The sequence below is a fragment of the Canis lupus genome, chromosome 20 (genome assembly GCF_011100685.1).
Source record: "Canis lupus familiaris isolate Mischka breed German Shepherd chromosome 20, alternate assembly UU_Cfam_GSD_1.0, whole genome shotgun sequence".
Classification (NCBI taxonomy): Eukaryota; Metazoa; Chordata; class Mammalia; order Carnivora; family Canidae; genus Canis; species Canis lupus.
This window is the reverse complement of record NC_049241.1, coordinates 39,915,626-39,939,513: the sequence shown is the minus strand read 5'-3', so window position 1 is coordinate 39,939,513 and position 23,888 is coordinate 39,915,626. Positions and strand designations below refer to the sequence as shown.

Sequence of the window (23,888 nt, the reverse complement as noted above, 5' to 3'; positions counted from 1 at the left end):
CTCCTTTTGCAGGCTTAGAATATTTATTCCTTCAAATTCAATATTTTTCTAGTTCCATTTTGAAAACAATAGCAAATAGATCATCGAATTCAAAATTACACAATGGACTTGAATACACACTGCTCCAGAGTGATACACAAATGGCCAACAACAACACATCAATATCCTTAGTCATTAAGGAAATGCAAATCAAAACCATGATCAGATACCATTCATACCCACTAGGAGGGCTATTAACAATTAAAAAAAAAAAAAAAAAAGGAAAGTACGGTTGGCAAGAATGTGGAGAAATAGGAACATTGTCAGTAAGAATGTCAAATGGTGCAGCCACTATATAAAACAGTTTGGTGTTTCCTCAAAAGTTAAACAGGATTACCATATGATTCAGCAATTCCACTCCAAGGTTTGTACCCAGAAGAGTTCAAAACAGGATCTTTAAAACAAAAGCAAAAACACACACTTCTCTCTCAAAATAAATAAAAAAAATCTGGGAAGCCTGGGTGGCTTAGTGGTTGAGCATCTGGCTTTGGCTCAGGGCATGATCCTGAGGTCCTAGGATCAAGTCCCGCATGGGGCTCCCTGCATGGAGCCTGCTTCTCCCTCTTCCTATGTCTCTGCCTCTCTATATATATGTGTATCTCTCATGAATAAATAAATAAAATCTTTTAAAAAAGAAAAAAAAAGAAAGAAAACAGGGACTCAAACACATGCTTAATAGCTAATATTCATTGGAGCATTATTCACAACAGCCCAAAGTGGGAACAACACAACCCAAGAGTCTTTTACAGGTGAATGGATAAACAAAATGTGATATATATCCACAATGGAATAGTATTCAGGCATAAAAAAGAAATGAAGTTCTGGTACAGGCTACAGAAAAAGTGAATCTTGGAAACATAAGTGAAATAAGCTAGACACCAAAGGACAAGAATTACATGACTCCACTTATATGAAATATCTACAATAGGCCAATTTATAGAGGCAAAGTTAGGTTAGTGGTTACCTGGGGTTCAGGTGAGGGAGAAAGGGGAGTTATTATTTAATGGGTACAGGGTTTTTCTTTGAGGCAATGACAAAGTTCTGTAAATAGATAATGATAATTGTATACAACATTGTGAATGTACTTAATGACACTCAATTGTACACTTAAAAATGGTAAACTTGGGATCCCTGGGTGGCTCAGCAGTTTGGGGCCTGCCTTTGGCCCAAGGCGGGATCCTGGAGAACCGGGATCGAGTCCCACATCGGGCTCCTAGCATGGAGCCTGCTTCTCCCTCTGCCTATGTCTCTGCCTCTCTCTCTCTCTCTGTGTGTCTATCGTGAATAAATAAATATAATCTTTAATAAAAAAAAATGGTAAACTTTATATTATGCGTTTTTACCACAATAAAAAAGAGTTAAGGAAACAAGAAATACTAATATGTATTGGTTTTTCAAAACTGAGGATTCCTTAAGCAAAGGATGTATAAACATGACTAAATTCATAATAGTGTTGGGAAATTAAAATAGCAGAATCCCCCAAAACTTAACTTACACATGGCGGGCAATCATAAAAATATATAAACACAGTGACAAAAATCAGATTTTAAAATAAAGTGACTTGGGGGCCTGGGTGGCTCAGTTGGTTAAGTGTCTGACTCTTAGTTTCAGCTTAGGTCATGATCTCAGGATCCTGAGATCAAGCCGCGATCGGGCTCCACACTCAGCACAGGGTCTACTTATCCATCTCACTCTCTCTCTTAGAAATAAAAATAAAATCTTAAAAAAAAAAAGTGACTTAATTCTGGTATATATTCATGGGGTCCTATTCTATAATGTCAATTTATATTCTCAAACATTATACTTTTCCATCAAAAGTTAGAACTTCCAGGCCCCCCTAGTCCGTCTGTAAATTCTTTACCATCAATTCATTCCCCCAGCACATACAGACATAGGCTCCACACAGCCTCCTTACCAGCTAGCTGTCTCACCAACTTAGCCTGGAAAGCATTGAATTCTTCCTCCTCTGGGGCCAGAGAAGTACTTCTTCCCCTCTCCTAGACCATCCCAGGAAATAGGGGAAACCATCTTGCTAACTGTATTCTCTTCACAACTGGGAATTCTTCTAGGGTTTACCTACCAGTGAATTCAGATTTTCAAGATCTAAAGACCTCGTTGGTGCTTTTGGTCTCAAATTTTGCTTAACAAAGTGATTTACCTGCTTTGAGACAACAGAGATCTACAATCACATCACATGGCCAACAAAACAAGGAAAACTAAGCCGATGGCCTGCAAAAGCCCAAGGCTGCTGCTCTCTCCAAACTGGCCAGTGACTGACCTTTGTACTCAGGGGTGAACTCCTTCATTTCGGGAGGGAGGGATTCATAGAAGCGCTGCTCCCGGGAGATGAGGGGCTTGCACACAGTGTGGTCGTCGTAGCGCATCATGCTGCTGTGTCCGCCCACCTGGTGGATGAAGGGCTCCAGGAGGACACCCCGGTCTCCGGCCCGACTTGCATTCTTGCCATACTGCCCCACTTCCATGGTTTGACAAACACACATTGCGTTGGGGGCCAGTTGCACACTGAGGGCAGAGGATGCAGCACATGGGCCACGAAAGGAGAGCTAGGCAGAAGGTCCTGGCGAGTTGAAAGCAACAGTCAGAGTCTGTTCCACTTATTCTTCTTTCCTAACAGGAAAGAGAGAGAAGAAAGAATCAGAATACCTAGCAAGCTACAATTTCCCTGGAATTCATAGAATATCTGCTCCATAAATAAGAAAGGGATTCTGGGGGCACCTGGCTGGCTCCATCAGTTTAACTAACACACAACTCTTGATCTCAGGGTTGTGAGTTCAAGCACCATGCTGGGTATAGAGATTACTTTTTAAAAAACTAATATTTTTTTAAAATGGGATTGTTTTGTTCCCAGCACCTACAGTGCTGCCTGGTGCATGAGAGGCAGGTGGCAAGTTTTTCTGAATGATACAACTTTGGTTTCCTCCACCCATTTTTTTTACACACAGAAGCCCACATTTTCTTCCTTTCCTGGCTGTCCTAACTTTCCACATTCCCTAAAGGATTTGATTTTAGAGCTACAATATGTTAACAGTCATCAGAAAGGCAACTATCCCTGTTTATTTCATATTCAAAGATAAACGTTCAGGGAAAAAACATAAGGCAACACAAATTCATCTTGTTCAGACTTCTCACCATATCCAGTAATGGTAAGGGTCTCTCGCTGACTCAAGGAAGAGTTTTTGAGAAATCTGGTCACACTAGATTTTTAACTTTTCTGCCAAAGGCCAAGGAGCAGGCAGGGGAAGCCAATCCTTGCTGAGTCGTAGCATCATAAAAAGGGTTTGCTTTTCCCAAGGAAATTCAGGGTTCTGATTTCTTCTACTTTGAATCGATGGCCATCAATTTATGGCCTTATCCTGCACCACAGAGTTACTGTATAACTCTACACCAAGCACTGGGATAAGGAAAGGTCCTTTGTACTTATATATACACCTTGTAATGCCAGTTTTCTCTCAAGAAAGTTAAAGTAATGGGCAACTTCTCTAATACTGAATATATTTTGAAATTAGGAATGTAGCAGGCAAGACTACATCTGAAAGATTAAGACTAAGAAAGAAAAATATTGTTAGGAGCAGGAATATAGCTTTACTTGCAAGAGATAAAACATTATTTTTCTTCTGAACCTCATAATTTATGGGCAAAATAGGCTACTGAAAAACACTGCTGTAAAACCACAAAATTTTCTTGATTCAAAGCTGCCCAGGAAGCTTTATTTCACGGTTATCAACAAAAGTAAATGACTTTCCATCCCTATAACTGATCAGCACCACTTCAATGCACACACACTTTTTTGCTTGCCTATCCACTCTCTAGTCCTCCTTCAGAAGGCAATTCTCTGCCCCACAGAGTTTTCCCAGCCTTCATTCTCCCAAACATGAGTTGAGTGCACACCTCTATGGCTTCTAAGGTACCTTGTGCCAACTATCTCAGCAATACATCACTGTACTGTCACCTATTTACTTGCCTGTCACCATCTTGCATTTCTACCTAGGGTCCAAGGCAGTTCCTGGCACACCAGAAGTGTTCAAAAACAGGTTTGTTGGACACAATGAAATAATTCCAGGAAGAGGGCTGCAGGGAGTAAAAGCACAACAATATGAGAACAGGAGTCACACAGTGGCAGTGTTAAGTGGGGAAGGTGCTGTGAAGGCCTCTCGAGACTCCTAGAGGTGCCCCCTATGGAGTGGACCCTACCTAGCACTGTCAATTGGCTTTTGACTGGCCCTGCCACAGGCCAGGATTGCCTCTGATGGGGGATGGGGTACCCAGGACGGAGCTAAACTTTCTAGCCTGGGTCAGTGGGTGTCTGGGAAAAGAGAGGGATCGATAGTGCCAAGCACTCCAGAAGAGGCAATCTCTGCAGCATCTACAGACTGGAAGGCACAAATATAATCTCCAGTCAGATCCAGACTTTTGGTATTTTGTTTCTACATGATATGTACATAAAGTCATGGTACTATTTTCGTGTTTGAAATATTTTCTTAGACGTAAACATGTAATGGGCACCCGGGTAGTATAGTCTGCTAAGCACCAGACTCAGGTCATGATCTTAGGATCATGAGATCGAGCACAAGCAACAGGCTCTGCCCTCAGTGCAGAGTCTGCTCAAGGTTCTCTCTCCCTCTCCCTCTGCCCCTCCTGCTTGTGCTCTCTCTCACGCTCTCTAAAGTATATAAATCAATTTTTTTAAAAAAAGAAAAGTAAACATGTAAAATACACCAAATTTCTGAAAGCTTTGTTTTAGCATTTCTTTTTAAATAAACCTGGAACCTAAGAAAGTGCAAATGCCCAGAACTCTGTCAATCTCTGTGAGGCCCTGGCTTTCAAAGCATGAAGCTGTGGGTAAGTCCCTTAACTTCAAATTTCCTCACCTATGGGGCACTCGGGTGGCTCAGTCATTTGAGCCTCCAACTCTTGACTTCAGCTCATCATGAACTCAGAGTCATAAGTTCAAGGCTGTGTGGGTCTCTGCACTCAGTGTGGAGTACGCTTGTCCCTCTTCCTTCCCCTCTGCCCCCACACTGCACATGTGTGTGTACGCGCATGCACACTTGCTTGCTCACTCTCTCTCTGAAATAAATAAATAAAATCTCAAATTTCCACACCTATAATTTGAAGACATGCCCTCCACTAATCCTGTGGGATATGCTGATGCAGGCAAAGGGCTTGGGCTTGCCCCACCTACTGCCCAGCCTTGAAATACTGGAAACAGCGATAGCTCTGACTCTCTTATAAACAACCAGAGGTTGCTCCTCAAGTCTGGTAGCCACCAAGGCCCATGCTGAAAACCAAGGACTGAGAAGGTGTAAATGATGACGTCTTTCTCCACTCTTTCCTTGCTGACAGAGTCCCAGTTAGGTAGTCCAACCTCCAAGGAATGTCAAACTCCATTCTTGCTCAGGGAGAATTTGAAACAGTACTTCTATCCCTTTGAGACGGCTGATTTAGGAAAGGGCATGTGACCATCTTCTAAGCATGAGACATGAGGAGAAGTTGGCCAGGGGTCTCCTGGGAAAAGGCACCTCGCTCTTAAAGAACAAGAGACAGGTGTCTCTTCTCTTTCTCTGGATAGAAATTCTGTCTGGGGATCCTTGGGTGGCACAGCGGTTTGGCGCCTGTCTTTGGCCCAGGGCACGATCCTGGAGACCCAGGATCGAATCCCACGTCGGGCTCCCGGTGCATGGAGCCTGCTTCTCCCTCTGCTTATGTCTCTGCCTCTCTCTCTCTCTCTCTGTGACTATCATAAATAAATAAAAATTAAAAAAAAAAAAAGAAATTCTGTCTGGATGTGTATCTGAGACTATTATAGCTACCTGGTGACCCTAAAAGATACTAGCCTAAAGACTAGGCCAGGGATCCCTGGGTGGCACAGCGGTTTGGCGCCTGCCTTTGGCCCAGGGCGCGATCCTGGAGACCCGGGATCGAATCCCACGTCAGGCTCCCGGTGCATGGAGCCTGCTTCTCCCTCTGCCTGTGTCTCTGCCTCTCTCTCTCTCTCTCTCTCTCTCTCTCTCTCTCTGTGTGACTATCATAAATAAATAAAAAATTAAAAAAAAAAAAAAAGACTAGGCCAACATGGTGAGCTAGCACAACACAGGGAGAGAAATCAGGGTCCCTGATGTTGTCACTAAAGTATTGGATATCTTGTTATGTAACAAAAATAAATTTCCCTTTATGCTTTCAGCCAGTTTCATTAGGATTTTCTGTCACTTAGAGTCAAAACCATCCTAGATGAAAGGACAGAAAAGCATCAAAATCTCCAGATCATCAGTTAATAATACACTTTGCACATAAAGAGGTAAGTGTTTTCTAATGATAACAAGGAAAACTTCCAACAACTGAAGAATAAGTCCTTCACAGATGACAAAGGACACACTCTCCCAAACTCCAAAGGGAAAAAAGTAGCTTTATAATCTTTAAAGTGTCCCCAAAGGCAGACAATCTGAGTTATACCTGGTCCATTAAAGTTGGTACCAATATACTAAAAAAGAATCTGACAAACAGAAAATTCATTCTCTCATAAGTCATAATGGACCTACCCAAATATCGAAATAATCAACTTAGAACTGATTCTACTATGATTCAACAACAGGCAGACCATAAACAAAATTTATACTCTTGCCACTGATCATTATTTTTCACAAACACATCTAAACACAACTGAGTCAATAAATTCTGTTTTCCAGAGTGTAACTAATCTTCAAAGATTTTTCAGACTGTCCTCTGCAAATACACTGACCTGATTTTAAGTAGTTTATGCCATCCAAAACATTAACAGTTTCTAATCTTTTCCAGACTTAAATTAAGGAACTACTAGCATGAAGAAAAACTTGCAAATTCTTTAAAAACAAAAAGTATAAAAATAAGTCAGATCATTAAAATCGGAAAGGTTTCAATAAAAAAACCCCACCAGTATATGTTTTGGCCTTTTTGTTCTGTAAACAACTCCAGAGGTTTCCCTGGGGGACACTATAAATGGTATGCTTTTCCCTATGTGGCAATAAATTGAGGTTCTTTATTTGGTTTATAATACAGTGATGCTTCCTATGCACCTGCTATCTAAAATTCATATTGTTCAAGTATATAATGTACAAAAAAAACTGGGGGCTATGATCATGGGAACAGGATAATTTTTAAAAATTTTAATTCCAGGGGCGCCTGAGTGGCTCAGGTCATGATCCCAGGGTCCTGGGACAGAGCCCTGCATTGGGCTCTCTTGCTCAGCAGGGAGCCTGCTTCTCCCTCTCCCTCTAACCTACCCCTGCTCACGCTCTGTCAAATAAATAAAATCTTTTTAAAAATAAAAATAGGGCAGCCTGGGTGGCTCAGCGGTTTAGTGCCGCCTTCGGCCCAGGGCGTGATCCTGGAGTCCCGGGATCGAGTCCAATGTTGGGCTCCCTACATGGAACCTGCTTCTCCTTCTGCCTGTGTGTGTCTCTGCCTCCACCCCCCTCCTCTCTGTGTTTCTTATGAATAAATAAATAAATAAATCTTTTAAAAAAATAAACAAGGGACACCTGGGTGGCTTAGTGGTTGAACGTCTGCCTTTGGCTCAGGGCCTGATTCCAGGGTCCTGGGATCAAGTCCTGTATCAGGCTCCACACAGGGAGCACACTTCTCTCTCTGCCTATGTCTCTGTCTTTCTCTGTGTGTCTCCCATGAATAAGTAAAAATAAAATCTTTAAAAATAAATAAAATTAAAATTAAAAAATTTAATTACAGTGCACTTAACATACAGTGTTATATTAGTTTCAGGTGTACAATAGTGTGATTCAAGAATTCTATACATTGGGTAGCCTGAGTGGCTCAGCGGTGTAGCGCCACCTTCAGTCCAGGGCCTGATCCTGGAGACCCAGGATCAAGTCCCACATCAGGCTCCTCTGCCTGTGTTGTGTCTCTGCCTCTCTCTCTCCTTCTCTGTGTCTCTCATGAATAAATAAATAAAATCGAAAGAAAGAAAAGAAAAGAAAAGAAAAGAAAAGAAAAGAAAAGAAAAGAAAAGAAAAGAAAAGAAAAGAAAAGAAAAGAAAAGAAAAGAAAAGAAAAGAAAGAGAAAGAAAGAAGAAAGAAAAGAAAAAGTCTGCTTTTTGATTTATATATTTTTGCTGTTGTTCATATTTTATTTTTTAAATTCCACATATGAATGAAATCATAACAGTATATGTCTTCTTCTGACTAGCTTATTTCACTTAACATTATATTCTCTAGATCCAACCATTATATTGCAAATGGCAAGGTTTCACTCTTGCTTATGGCTGAATAATACTCCATTGTACACCACATCTTCTTTATTCATTCACCTACTGACACTCAGGCTGCTTCCACAATTTGGCTATTGTAAATAATGCTGCAATAACCACAGTGGTGCATGTATCCCTTCTAATTAGTGTTTTCATATTCTTTGGATAAATACTCAATAGGGAACAGAATAATTTTTAGATTGAGACTAATAGAAAGTACTCCTGTTTCAAAAGAAGCACTAGATATCACCCCTTGCAAATGTCATATTTAGGGGGAGAAAAAGCTTAGATATAATAATCTGAGCATTATAAAGATCTCACAAATCTATGTACTGAACTACATTAGGATCTGTAATTTTTTTCTGTAAAAATCACTTTGCTGTAATTAACACAGCTCAGAGAAAGAAATTCTTAGTACCAAAAATATTCTTTGATCCCTTAAACAATTGCAACTTCTCATTTTGCAGTTTCTACATAAGATTTGTCCACTCATGGGGGCCCCTGGCTGGCTCAGTTGGTAAAACATGCAACTCTTAATCTTCGGGTCATGAGTTCGTGCCCCGCATTGGGTGTGGAATCTACTTTATTTTTTATTTTTTTTAATTTTTTGGAACCTACTTTAAAAAAATAAAAAGACTTGTCCATTCTTATGAGGCAGTGAGGGGCTCATTATGCAGTTACACTTGTTTCAGACAAGAGCTACAGGAGCAGACGGAATCTTCCCTTCCTGTGGAACTTCTAAAGCATGTAAATACTAGAGGGACAAACAGGAACAAAGGAAACCTACCAGTCTAAAACCATGCCAAGAGACTAGAAAGAAAAAGGAAAAGACTGGAGCCATTTCTTGGAAGCACTGCTAAACTAACAAGGAAGAGTAATCAGCAAAAAAAACAATCAAGAACCAAGTTATTCAAAGTTCTCCAAGTTTCTGCTGAAGAAGTACTTAACAAAGGCAATATTTAAAACTCTTAGGCAAGAATAAGTATCCCAAATGAGCCTACCTGTGAGCACCTGGACAGCACTCTGAATACAGCAGACTCTGCTGAGCACTAACATACCTGACACTCTACTCACAACATAGAGAACCTCCTCTTCCCCAGTGGTGCATTAGTAATCTGGAAGGTATCGGAAGGAAATTGATGCCTAGGTTTATCCTCCACCCTACTCCAGAATTAATTGTAGTGAGAAGCCTCTAGAACATCCTATTATAATCTCAATCTCTCTGTAGGCCATGACCTGGCTGCCATCACCTAGTCAAGTAGTACGCTGGACACCCCTACCCCTGGCTGTCATTGTCAAAGACTTCTATAACTTTTTCCACAACACTACTGTTTTCAGCATCTTCAACCTCATCAGCCCAAGGAGCTATTCAGTTGCCAATACCACCATAGAGGATCATGGTCATCACGATATTTTGATCACCCAGTGCTCCATGATCACCAGCACTAACATTCTGGGCATGACAATAGCCATCCTGAGGATCTTCCTGCACAATATGACCAAGTAACCAAGTATGATGCAAACCAGTAAGGTAGGCAGTACCTTCTCCCTGTCATGACTAAGGACCAATCATAACTACTGTGAGAACATACCAAAAGAAAGGTTGATGGAAAAGAAAGTTTCTAAAACACCCCTCCCCTCAAAGAAACCCCTCACCACCTCCAAATATCATCACTTCCAGGATTAAATTTCAATATATGAATGGGAAGGGGCACAAACATTTCTATAGCAGAAATCATGATCAGTGTTTAAAGCTCTGCTTCCAAGTACCTGCTGTCTCTTTTTCTAGTGAGACTTCACTATTTCTGTCATGACTTGATAGGATATTTGACAAGGAAATCTTGTTTTTGTGAGAAGGAGCTTGCACCTTTTTTTCTATGCAATAGTTTGTACCACTATGTATATTGGATTGAAAATTGTTTTACTGGGGGATCCCTGGGTGGCTCAGGGGTTTAGAGCCTGCCTTTGGCCCAGGGCGTGATCCTGGAGTCCCGGGATCGAGTCCCACGTCGGGCTCCCTGCATGGAGCCTGCTTCTCCCACTGCCTGTGTCTCTGCCTCTCTCTCTCTGTCTCTTGTGAATAAATAAATAAAATCTTTAAAAAAAAAAATTGTTTTACTTTTAAATGTTTAAAATAAGAAAATTCCCACAGCAGAAGCCTAATACATTTCAGTATTTACTAGTAAAGCTCCTTTCTTTCTTTCTTTTTTTTTTAAAGATTTTATTTTTAAGTAATCTCTACACCTAACATGGAGCTCGAACTCATAACCCTGAGATCAAGAGTCACACACACTCCACTGACTGAGCCAGCCAGGCACCCAGTAAAAGCTCCTTTCTAATGAACACAATCTCGAAAAATAGAACCAAATCAAGATGTTCTAATATTTATGCATTAGAGTAAACAAGACCACAGTGTGTTGATTACCATGTCTGTTTTTATTGGGGTCTTTAGGGTCTAAATCAGGTACTAGGGGAGAGAGGAAAAGCATAGCAGCAAGCTAGGCTTTAGTTTGCCAAAACAGATACTTGAGACAAGATTAAGTTCTGAATTTTGGCAAAATCACTGTTATCAAAATTATATAACTCAGTAGATAATACCTATGCCCTAAATACAAGATGTGGTTTGGGTTCTTGTCTTATAAAAAAACCTGGACCCTGGGGCACCTGGATGGCTCAGTGGTTGAGCATCTGCCTTTTGGCTCAGGTCCTGATCCCAGGGTCCTGGGATCAAGTCTTGCATCAGGTTCCCCATGGGGAGTCTGATTCTACCTCTGCCTATGTCTCTGCCTCTCTCTGTGTCTCTCATTAATAAATGAAATATTTAAAAAATTTTTTCAAATTAAAAAAATTTAAAAACTGGACCCTAACCAAAGGACCACTGGCTTGATTTGTGGGGCTGTCAGAGATGTTCAGAGAGGAAATAATGTAGGTTGAATTAGTTATTTTAGATCATTGGAAGTTTACATTAAAATGGTTAAAATTTTGTCAGCTTATGAATGGACTGCTCCCCCAGAAGTCAAGCGGTTCCACTGCTCTACCTAGGAGTCTGTGAACCACCAGCTACAGGAATCTCTACTTGTTTGTCCTTTGTTTGCTTTAAGACACTTTGGTTCCACATTTTACTGCATAAAATGGGAAGGAGGATATTCTTAAAAAGAACAAACTTGGGGAGCCCCGGTGGTGCAGCGGTTTAGTGCCGCCTGCAGCCCAGGGCGTCCTGGAGACCCTGGATTGAGTCTCATGTCAGGCTCTCTGTATGATGTCTGCTTTCCCTCTGCCTGTGTCTCTGCCTCTCTCTCTGTCTCTATGAATAAATTTATAAAATCTTAAAAAAAAAAAAAAAAAGAACTTGCTGAGATTGAATTTTTTTTTCACCAGTGGAAAGCAACAAATGGAAATAAATGTATACCCTGCAAAGATTAGTTAAAATAGTTAGGCTGACTTTCTGGTTATAGACACTAACTCCTTGAACATATAATTGAACTCCAAAATGAATTACATCTCTTTTCAAATAAATAAATTTTCTGATACTGCTGAAATTTGTATATTACAGTAATTGTTTTCCTTTTTTATTTTTATTTTTTTGAAGATTTTATCTGAGAGTGAGCAAGAAAGTTTGAGAGACAGTGAGTGGGAAAGAGAGAGCACAAGTGGAGAGAGGGGCAGAGTGAGAAGTAGGTTCCCTGCTGAGCAGAGAGCCAGATTCAGGGCTCCATCCTAGGACCCAGGGATCATGACTTGAGCCAAAACAAAGGCAGACACCCAACCGAGCCACCCAGGCATCCCTTCATTTTATTTATTTATTTTTTGCATAATTAAGTATCCCCCATTTATTTATTATTATTATTATTATTTATTATTTATTTACAAACTACAATAAAATCTGACGGCCATTTCATTTCACTAAGGGCTTTTGCTTTAAAAAAAGAAAACAACTGGGACACCTGGGTGGCTCAGCGGTTGAGCATCTGCCTTCAGTTCAGGGCATGATCCCCAGAGTCCTGGGATCAAGTCCCACATCGGGCTCCCTGCATGGAGCCTGCTTCTGCCTCTGCCTGTGTCTCTGCCTCTCCCTCTCTGTGTCTCTTGTGAATAAATAAATAAAATCTTTAAAACAACAACAACTGGGGTGCCTGGGTGGCTCAGTTGGTTAAGCACCTGCCTTTGGGTCAGGTCATAATCCCAGTCCTGGGACAGAGCTCCACATCAAGCTCCCTGCTCAGCAGGGAACCTGCTTCTCCCTCTCCCTCTGCCCCATCTCCCACTGCTTGTGTACTCTTTCACTCTCACTGTCTCTAATAAATACATAAAATCTCTTTTTTTTAAAGATTTTATTTGTTTATTCATGACAGACACAGAGAGAGAGAGAGAGAGAGAGGCAGAGACACAGGCAGAGGGAGAAACAGGCTCCATGCAGGGAGCCTGACGTGGGACTTGATCCCAGGTCTCCAGGATCACGCCCTGGGCTGAAGGCAGGCACTAAACCGCTGAGCCACCAGGGCTGCCCACATAAATTTTTTTTTTTAAATTTAAGTAAACTGTGGTATATTCATATGATGTACAACACAAAAATGAAAAGGAACCAATTACTGCCACACACAACACAGATGAATTGCAGGTGTGATATAGCAAGAAAAAAATCTAGACACTAAGGAGACTATGTGGTATGATTCTACTCCCATAAAGTTCAAAATGATAATGGAGACCAAAATAGTGGTTACTCTATGAAAATTGAGAAGGGGCACAAAGGTAGAGATGACACAGGTGAATACTATAAATATCCAGTGAGCTGTGTCCCTGGATTTGTGAACTTTACTGTAAGTTAGAAGCTTGATTATAAAGAAAAAGAAAATCAATAGCATTCCCCTATACCAACAAAAAGCAATTAGAAAATGAAAACTGTTTAAATACATCCCATTCACAACAGCAACAAAACTATAAATTACCTATAAACCTTTAAAAATTATGTCAGACAATAATAAAGCTCTACTGACACCTAAAATTAAGAGGCACAATATAAACTGCTTTTCTGTTTGTTTTAATTCAACAACACAGCAAGTCTAGAAAGTGGCAATGAAAAAAAGCTCTGGCGAAGAAAGAGAAACTGCAATCAGATACAGTGGTGAACAAGGTCAGACTATTTTAAGAAGTAGTAAGGCACTGCCTCCATAGCAAGAACAATACCTGGTCACCAAGTTCATTAGTTGGGCCAGCACAGACATTTGAAATGCAAATCAGCAAACACACACTCTAAGAAGCTTGGTTAGAATTTGAAATTCTCTGGCCAACACATTTTTATAGCCTCAGGTTAAGCACTTGGGTTTTATATGAATCTTTTTGTAAAGACAACCATCCTTGGTGCCTTCACACTGCGCAGGTCTATTTACAAATTTCCTCAAAACTGGTTTATAAATCCAATATTTCTATTACCTCTACCAAAATATCAGGGTATCTGGCTGACTGAGTCAGCAGAGCATGGAACTCTTGGTCTCAGGGTTGTCAGTTCAAGCCCCACATTGGGAATGGAGTCTACTTAAAAATATTAAAATTAAGGGACACCTGGGTGGCTCAGTGGTTGAGCGTCTGCCTTTGGCAGGGCGTGATCCTGGGGTCCCAAGATCGAGTCCCGCATCGGGCTCTGCATGGAGCCTGCCTGTGTCTCTGCCTCTCTCCCTGTGTCTCTCATGAATAAATAAATAAAATCTTAAAAAAAAAAAAACTTAAGTCAGGAATGCTAAGTAAAATTTTGGCTAAACTGTATCTTTAGTTTACTTTTTATTTTCTTACAGACTCCAAGAGAGAAAATAGCAAAATCATTCTTAATTGAAAAGAACATAAAGGGTTAATAAGCCAGTTCAACAGAAAAGAACAACACACAAAGCTTGGTACATAGCCCTGGACTTCATGAAAACTTATTTTTAACCAATTTCAGAAATAAAAAACTTGATATGGACTGTGACAAGCAAAGATATCAAAATATCCTCAAATTCATGGGCAGAAAAAAAAAACTAAAGCAGAAAACACAAAAGCACATTTGTTCTCTAAAGCACTGAACCAAGGAAACACTGTTTTCTTATATTCAAGTCTGTTCTTGCTTTTACATATGTCTATAGGCACTGATACAGATTAGGTATTTGTGAGGGAGAGACAACAATCCTCCTTCCCTTGATCCTGGGGATTGTTTCAAGCACATGCACACAAACTTCTCTTTTGAGGACAAAGGAAATATAAGCATTGCTCTCAAGGTACACAGGGCTGCCAAAGCCTGTTCTATCTGAGCCTGTTCTATCAATCTAACCAGGGACTGGCCTATTACCTAGAAACCAGAAATATGTGCAGAGGCCCCAGAGCAATCTGGGAGATTTGAAATAAGAAAGGAAAAAAGGGGGACGCCTGGGTGGCTCGGTGGTGGAGCGTCTGCCTTTGGCTCAGGGCATTATCCCAGAGTTCCGGGATCAAGTCCCACATTGGGCTTCTGCAGGGAACCTGCTTCTCCCTCTGCCTATGTCTCTGCCTCTCCCTCTGTGTGTCTCTCAAGAATAAATAAAACCTTAAAAAATAAAAAAAGAAGAAGAAGAAAGGAGGGAAGGAAGGAAGGAAGGAAGGAAGGAAGGAAGGAAGGAAGGAAGGAAGGAAGGAAGGAAGGAAAAAAGGCTAAAAGGTATCTATTTTGTTGCTTGTCCTCAGAGAAGAAATGAAGGATTGTTTAGACTTTTGGGTCCTATCCCAGGAGTAAGGGACACAGAGGCGTATTCCTGAGGACACCAGGCTAACAGCGAGCAGGGAGCAAGGAGAAAAAGAAACTTGGCAAGAGGCCTGAAATGTGCCAACCCATCAAGAAACAGCCAGGACAGAATTAATTTAGAACAAAGAAAAGACAGAACCCAGTGATCCCCTTTCCTGTTTTTACCAAATTTCTAAAGATTAGAAACCCAACACTTCCTCAGATATAAAGATACATATTTTTAGTAAAGATCCTTTTGAAAGTGTCTCAACTGTGCTAAAAAGAGTGGAAAGGGGGGAGTCTAAGGACAGAATTTTAAGAACACAGGTCCAAAGTGGTACAAGGGAAATCAAAGTGAGAAAAGGCCAAAAGAAAGGAGGAAGAGGGGGATCCCTGGGTGGCTCAGTGGTTTAGTGCCTGCCTTTGGCCCAGAGTATGATCTTGGAGTCCCAGGATCGAGTCCTATATCGGGCTCCCTGCATGGAGCCTGCTTCTCCCTCTGCCTGTGTCTCTGCCTCTCTCTGTCTCTCATGAATAAATAAATAAAATCTTTTTAAAAAAAAAAAGGAAAAAAAAAGAAAAGAAAAGAAAAGAAAAGAAAAGAAAAGAAAAGAAAAGAAAAGAAAAGAAAAGAAAAGAAAGAAAAGAAAAGGAGGAAGAAAGGTATGCCAACCTTCTCACCTGAAACACTGCTCGTTCACAATTTGTATGGAATTATTCTCTAACAAGCTACAGGAATACCTCTGTTGTGAGTAAATAGTTCCAGTGAGCCACAGTTAAGCCAGGTAAGTTTCTGCCTCACACATTTACAAGTGAATCTAAACAAGGTCAAGCCTAGAAAGCACACACCTAAGATAGGAGAAACCGTTCTAAAAAATAAAAAAATTGAACAAAAACACACAGAACACTTAAAACGAGACTGCCTAAACTGCTAAAACATGGAATGAGGAGCTTCCTGGACTTATTTCATTCTGCTGAGCTCACTGAAGACCCAGAAACTTCTGCACAACTGAAAAAAAAAAGATGCAAAGGGATGGTAGCAGGCCCGTTCCCACAACACGGGTTTTATTATTTTTTAATTTTTTAAAAGATTTTATTTATTTATTCATGAAAGACACACAGAGAGAGAGAGAGAGAGAGAGGACGACACAGGCAGAGGGAGAAGCAGGCTCCATGCAGGGAGCCTGATGCGCGACTCGATCCTGGCACTCCAGGATCACGCACTGGGCTGAAGGCAGGCGCTAAACCGCTGAGCCACCCAGGGATCCCCCACAACACAGGTTTTTTTTTTTTTTTTTTTTAACGTTTATTTATTCATGAGACACAGAAAGAGAGAGAGACAAAGAGAGGCAGGGACACAGGCAGAGGGAGAAGCAGGCTCCATGCAGGGAGCCCGATGCCGGACTCGATCCTAGGACTCCAGGATCACACCCTGGGCCAAAAGCAGACGCTAAACCGCCGAGCCACCCAGGGATCCCAACAACGTGGGTTTTAGATGTGACCAGTAACCCTCCCTCCTTTTCTTCACCTCTATCCTGTTGTGGCTCCACTGAAAGAGAAGCTGAGCACAGTGCGGGCAAGCTGACAGTACTGAGGCAGAAGTGAACTGAGGTGACTAGGAAACAGACGCAGACACCTCTACTTGGGATTTTCCCTCACCACAACATCTTTTGAATAAAATCAGCTCTGTTGCAGAAAAGAAACAAAAGAACAATATTTACCACTCATCAGAGTATCAATTAACTGTAACTGGGTTTATAACTGGAGGTTACTCCAGGTACAAATCTGCTACTTGTACTAAGGATATTCACATGTGTCCTGCTATTAAAGAGGTAAAATGTGGAAATAAAATCTCCTATACCTAGGACAGGTGAACCCAAAGCTCTGGTCACAGCACTGAGCTTTTTAAATGACTTTGGGGCCTCATTTAGAACCCACCTCCATTAAAAATGATTACCAGCTTCAAACTAGAAAAATCTCCAGAGTAAAGAATTATGCAACCATGAAATAGCTCCTGTCTTTCCTGCAGTGTCTCAATGATACCACAAAACTGTTAGAACTCAAAGAGGTTTCAAATCACTGAATTCTGTACTACTTTAAAAGATGCACCAAGAGGCAGCATACACCTAAAAATCAAGACATGGCTACAACCCAGAGGACTCTCCTTTGGTGGTGAAATCACACACTTAAACATTTTGATGCTATAATACTTCGCAGATTATTTAAAAATATAATCAAGTAACCAGATTACTCCAACATGAACACTGGGCTGTATTCAGCAACAGCTTGGGGATATGACGAAGTGTCCACCACAAAATACAGCTCCACTGCATTTTGCTCTTTTGAGATAATCTGCTGCTATATATGTCTCACAGAGGGGCTGAGACCAACTCAGAATGTCTCCCCCAAGGACTATGTTCTTGGAATCCTGTGTCCCTGCCTCCTCTGAGACCCCTCTCCCTCAAGGCCAAACAACATAATTCCTTATACAATCACTCATTCAGAAAACAATACGAGGAGATTTCAGGACACAAAACTGACAGTCCCTTAAAACTACACACCACTGGGAAGGATACAATGACCCATCTAATAAAGACTTTATTTTTATTATTTTTTTTTTATTATTTATGATAGGCACGCAGTGAGAGAGAGAGAGAGAGAGAGAGAGAGAGAGAGAGGCGCAGAGACACAGGCAGAGGGAGAAGCAGGCTCCATGCACCGGGAGCCCGACGTGGGACTCGATCCCGGGTCTCCAGGATCGCGCCCTGGGCCAAAGGCAGGCGCCAAACCACTGCGCCACCCAGGGATCCCTAATAAAGACTTTATTATTAGAAGATACCTATAAGCAGATGAGCAATATGCAAAATGAGTGTGGAGAGAGCCTTTAAAAAGAGGTAAGGGCAGCCCCGGTGGCGCGGCGGTTTAGTGCCACCTGAAGCCCGGGGTGTGATCCTGGAGACCTGGGATCGAGTCCCAAGTCAGGCTCCCTGCATGGAGCCTGCTTCTCTCTCTGCCTGTGTCTCTGCCTCTCTTTCGCTCTCTCTGAATAAATAAATAAATAAATCTTAAAAAAAAAAAAAGAGGTAAATGACCTGTTTAATGCCTCACAATATGCAAGAGTTTGAAAGCTTCAAGCAGATCACATTCTGTCTTCCACCCTCCAGTGAAACACCAAAATTACTACTTTTTTTTTTTTTCCCCAAAATTACTACACTTTTATGGGCACTTGAGAGTGGCTTGGTCAGTTGGGCATCCAACTCTTGATTTTGGCTTAGGTCATGATCTCAGGATCATGAGACTGAGCCCTGAGTGGGGAGCCACACTGGACATGGAGCCTGCTTAAGATTCTCTCCCTAGCCCCCTGGCCTCCCTCTCTAAAAAAAAAGATTCTCTCACTGCCTCATGTGCATGTATGCTCTCTCTAAAAAAAAAAAACAAAGGTTAAAAAAATAGAATTACTACTTTTAAACATCTCTAAATATTAGAAAATACTTCTATCAACCTCGCAGATGACACACAGTTCCAAATAGATGGGACCACAAATCCATCAACAACTTCCCAACTTAGACAAGAACAGAGATATCTAAAAAGAAACATCATTCCCTAAGAGCGGGTTCTAAATCTCTCTGTTCTCTCAGCTTCCTTTCCTGATCTTCAACTGACATAAGAAACTGAGCCTGAACATGTAGAACTCTTAGGATTCTGGGGGTCAGGATGATGTAAAAAAGACCGTGGAACTCAACCTAGAAGCAAGCATCAATCTCATGATTAATAAGCTATGTACCCTTCAATATACCAATTTAACTATTTTCTCTGTCAAGAACTTAGATTTGAGACTATCTGTCCTAGATACTTTTTTTCTTTTTGAATTTTTATTTAAATTCTAGTTGTTAACTTATAGTGTAATACTGTTTTCAGGAAGAGTTTAGTGATTCATTACTTACATATAATACCCAGTGTAGATCAATCATAACAAGTGCCCTCCTTAAAACCCATCACCCATGTAGCCCATCCCCTATCCACTTCCCTCCATCAATCCTGTTCTCTATTGTTAGTCTCTTACAGTTTGTTTCCCTCTCTTTTTCTTGTCCCTATGTTCATCTGTTTCTTAAATTTCACATACAAGTGAAATCATATGGTATTTGTCTTTCTCTGATTTATTTCACTTAGTGTAATACACTGTAGCTCCATTTGTGTTGGTGCAAACGGTAAGATTTCATTCTTTTCTATGGCTAGGTAATACTGCATTGTAGATATATACTATCGGGGCACATGTACTTTGAATCTCTAATTTTTACCCTTTGGGTAAATACCTAGTAGTGCAATTGCTGGGTCAAAGGGTAGTTCTACTTTTAACTTTTTAAGAAATCTCCATACTGTTTTCCTGAGTGGCTGCACCAGTTTGCATTTCCACCTACAGTGTAAGAGGGGCAGTTCCCCTTTCTCTGAATCCTCACAAACATCTGTTGTTTCCTGTATTTTTCATTTTAGCCATTCTGACAGGTAGGTGTGAGACAGTATCTCATTGTGGTTTTGATTTATACCTGAGGATGACTGATGATGAGCATCTTTTCATGTGTCTTTTAGCCATCTGGATATCTTCTTTGGAAAAATGTCTATTCATGCCTTCTGCATATTCTTAACGGATTTGTCCTAGATACTTTTTAGTGAGGTACTATATGAGAAAATACTTTAAAATCATATACTATCTTGATGCAGGTAAAGCAATGCTAAAATTTTTCAGCTTTTAAGGAATTGGAAATATAAAATTAATGACTTAAGGTTCTCCTTAAGAAGCTAGAAAAAAAGCAAATAATAAAGATATAAGCAGATTCAATAAAATGGGGGGATTAAGAATGCCAAAAGTAGGTATTTTTTAAAAATCAATAAATTTCATAAATCCTCCAGAGAAACTGAGAACACACTAATTGCTACTATCAGGGATGAAAAAAGTGATATCATTACAGACCCTGTAGGGATTAAAAGAATAATAAGGTAATATATATGAGCAACTATATGCCAATAAATTCAACAAGTCAGACAAAATGGACAAATTCCTTGAAAAATACAACTTACCAAAACTTACACAAGATAAAATTTTAAACCTGAATGGTCTTATATCTATCCAGAAAATTAAATTTATCAAAAATCTTTCCACAAGGAAAACTCAAGACACTGAATTCTATCAAACATTCAAGGAAGAAATAGCACCAATCTTGCACAAATTCTTTCAGAAAACAGGGAGCAAAAAAAAACATGTTCCAACTTGTTTTATAGGGTCAGTTATCCCTGATAACAAAACCTAAAAAAGAGCCTTACCAAAAACATATAAACATAAAAAAGAAAAAAGACTAGAAACCAGTATCTTTCATGAAAAGACACAAAAATCCTTTAAAAAATGTTTAGCGGGAAGCCCAGGTGGCTCAGGGGTTTAGCACAGCCTTTAGCCCAGGGTGTGATCCTGGAGACCTGGGATCAAGTCCCCGCTGGGCTCCTTCGTGAAGCCTGCTTCTCCCTCTGCCTGTGTCTCTGCCTCTCTCTCTCTCTCTCTCTGTATCTCTCATGAATAAATTTTAAAAAGAAATGTTTAGCAAAACAAATCCAGTGATATATAGGATGCCTGGGTGACTCAGTCGATTGAATATCTGCCTTCAGCTCAGGTCATGATTCCAGGGTTCTGTAATTGAGCCCCAATAGAGTTGGGATCCCTGCTAGGAGGGAGCATGCTTCTCCCTCTCCCTCCCGCTCCCCCTGCTTGTGCACTCTTTGTCAAATAAACAAAATCTTTTTTTTTAAACAAATAAAATCTTCTAAAAAAACAAGTTTAATGATAAATAGAAAGAGTAATGCATCATAACAAAGTGGAGAATGCAAAGTAGATCAAATATTTGAAAAATCAATGTAATTCATCTTATTAACAGAAGTATGAGTAAAGCCACAGATAAATATATCTCCATGTACACAGAAAAAAAGTTAACAAAACTCAACACCCATTCATGATTAAAAACTCTCACAAACTAAAAAAAAAAAAAAAAAAAAAACCTCTCACAAACTAAAAGAAGGAAACTTCCTCCCCTGATAAAGGGCGTTTATGAAAGATTTGAAAAACCTACAGTTGTCATCATAATCAACGTGAAATTGTGAAGATTTCCTTCATATAATCAAATAAGCAAAGATGTCCATTCTCACCATTTTACTCAACATTTATGAGCCAGTACAATAAGAAAAACGAAACAAAAAGCATAAAGACCAGAAAGGAAGAAATAAGACTTTCTCAATAAATAGATAACACAACTCTTTACAAAGAAAATACTTAGGAATCTACAAAACAACTTCTAAAGCTAGTATGTGAATTCAGCAAAGTCACAGGATACAAAAAGCTAATATATAAAATTCAATTATGTTTTTATATGCTAGCAGCAATAATTAGAAAACAAAAATTAAGGGCACCTGAGTGGCCCAGTCTGTTAAGCATCCAACTAGATTTCAGCTCAGGTCACGACCTCAGGATACTGAGATTGAACCCTGCATCGGGCTCTTTGCACTGGGTGTGGAGCCTGCTTGGGATTCTCTTTTTTTTAAGATTTTATTTTTTATTCATGAGAGACATAGAGAGGCAGAGACACTGGCAGAGGGAGAAGCAGGCTCCTGACCAGGGCCCGATGTGGGACTCGAACCTGGGACGCTGGGATCAGGACCTGAGATGAAGACAGTCAACCGCTGAACCACCCAGGTGTCCCTCTGCTTAGGATTCCCATTCTCCCTTTCCTTCCGCCCACCCTCCCTCTAATAATAATAATAATAATAATAATAATAATAATAATAAATTTCTTTGAGGTAACTTCATGGAAAATGGCAGAGTAGAAAGCTCCAGGAATCCACCCTCCCACTAAAACAACTACTGAGTTTGGAGAAACTGTCTGAAGTAACTTTTGGAACTCTGGAGTGTAGCTGGAAAACCTGAAGCTTCCAGGGTAAAGCTTGATGAAGAGACAGACTGGTGAATGTTGGTAAATTTCAGCCCTTTGTGTAACAACTACCCAATCTCCAACCCTAAGGCAAACAGCAGCGGGAGGGCTGCCCTCATTTCTGGGGAGGCTTGCTGGAGGCCAGGATGGGCAATAAAGACCCTGTCCTCCAAATATGTATTCTAATTGATGATAGCTGCTTTTGACCACTGAGGAGCAGGCAGAGGCTGGTGATCACTGTTTTCAACACTCACAGGCTGAAGCAGTTTCTACCGGTATTTAAGAAGACAGTACTTACTTTTACTTTTTTCCTCTTTTGAGAGTAGTCATTTAAGGTAACTAACTGCAGAGAGAACTGAACAGAACTAGATACACATTTCCAATATTAGTTTGAAAAAGCCACAAATGGAAGTCTCTAGCACTCAATGAGCAAAATTAGCAATCATTGAGAAGTGGGAGAATCAGATTTGTAAAATTATAACCTAACACTCAAATGTCTAGTTTTACCAAAAAACTACAAAACAAAGGTACAAAACTAATGACTATTCACAAGGAAAAGAAAATCATTTAAAAAAAAAAAAAAAAAGGCAGCCCAGGTGGCTCAGCAGTTTAGTGCTGCCTTAGGCCCCCTGATCCTGGAGACCTGAGATCAAGTCCCACTTCAGGTTCCCTGCATGGAACCACATCAGGTTCCCTCCCTCTGCCTGTGTCTCTGCCTCTCTCTCTGGGTCTCTCATGAATAAATAAATAAAATCTTTAAAAATAAAAAAAGGTGAACCTTTGCTTATTAAAAAAAAAAAAACAGAAAAGTAGAATAATTGATGTGAAAAATTCACTAAAGGAGTTCAAAAGCAGATTTGAATAAATGTAAGAAGTATCAGTGAACCTGAAGGTAAGACCATTGAAATTATTCAGTCTGGGAGGCAAAAAAATAAAAAAGAAAGTAAAGTAAAGGGGCATCTCGATGGCTCAATGGTTGAGCATCTGCCTTTGGCTCAGGTTGTGATCCCAGCAGAGAGCCTGCTTCTCCCTTTGCCTGTGTCTCTGCCCCTCTCTCAGTATCTCTCATGAATAAATAAATAAAATCTTAAAAAAAAAAAAAAAAAAGTAAAGAGTCAGAAGGACCTGTGGAACACTACAAGATATAACAATATATGCATTATAGAAAGAGGAGAGAGGGGGGAAAAGGGCAGAAAAAAGTATTTGAAACAGTGGCCGAAAACTTTCTAAACCTGAGGAAAGACATGAATGTATTATTTTTTTTTTTAAAGATTCTTTTTTATTCATTTATGATAGTCACAGAGAAAGAGAGAGAGAGAGAGAGAGGCAGAGACATAGGCAGAGGGAGAAGCAGGCTCCATGCACCGGGAGCCTGACGTGGGATTCAATCCCAGGTCTCCAGGATCGCGCCCTGGGTCAAAGGCAGGCGCCAAACCGCTGCGCCACCCAGGGATCCCGACATGAATGTATTATGTGCAAGAAGTTTAATGATTCCCTCTTTGAGGATTAACCAAGACACATTATAAAACAAAAACACAGTATTAAACCACTGAACCCAAAGACAAAGAAAATATTTAAAGCAGCAAGACAGAAGCAACTCATACTTAACAAGAGATCCTTACTAATATTAATAACTGGTTCCTCTACAGAATCATCTAGAAGGGAGTGGGAGGACATAGCTAACTAAAAACCTGAAAAAAGGGACGCCTGGGTGGCTCAGTGGTTGAGCATCTGCCTTTGGCTCAGGGCATGGTCTCGGAGTCCCAGGATCAAGTCCCACATCGGGCTGCCTGCATGGAGCCTGCTTCTCCCTCTGCCTGTGTCTCTGCCTCTCATTCTCTCTCTCTCTCTCTCTCTCTCTCTCTCATGAATAAATAAAATCTTTTTTTTAATTTTTTT

At 40.4% G+C, this 23,888-nt stretch overlaps 1 protein-coding gene across 6 annotated transcripts in view; it reads right to left on the bottom strand.

The window, feature by feature from the left end:
- The window catches only part of IP6K1 (inositol hexakisphosphate kinase 1), a 65,797-nt gene that overhangs the window by 18,476 nt on the left and 23,433 nt on the right, over positions 1-23,888 (bottom strand). For 2 of the 6 annotated variants that reach the window (XM_038566432.1, XM_038566429.1), the window contains one exon: positions 2,445-2,667. In XM_038566432.1, coding sequence (XP_038422360.1) covers positions 2,445-2,586 — 142 coding nt within the window. In that variant the 5' untranslated portion in view covers positions 2,587-2,667. Of the gene's footprint in view, positions 1-2,317; positions 2,668-4,021; positions 4,129-23,888 lie in introns of those variants that run through there. The other 4 variants (XM_038566434.1, XM_038566430.1, XM_038566435.1 and 1 more) reach the window with 4 other exon arrangements.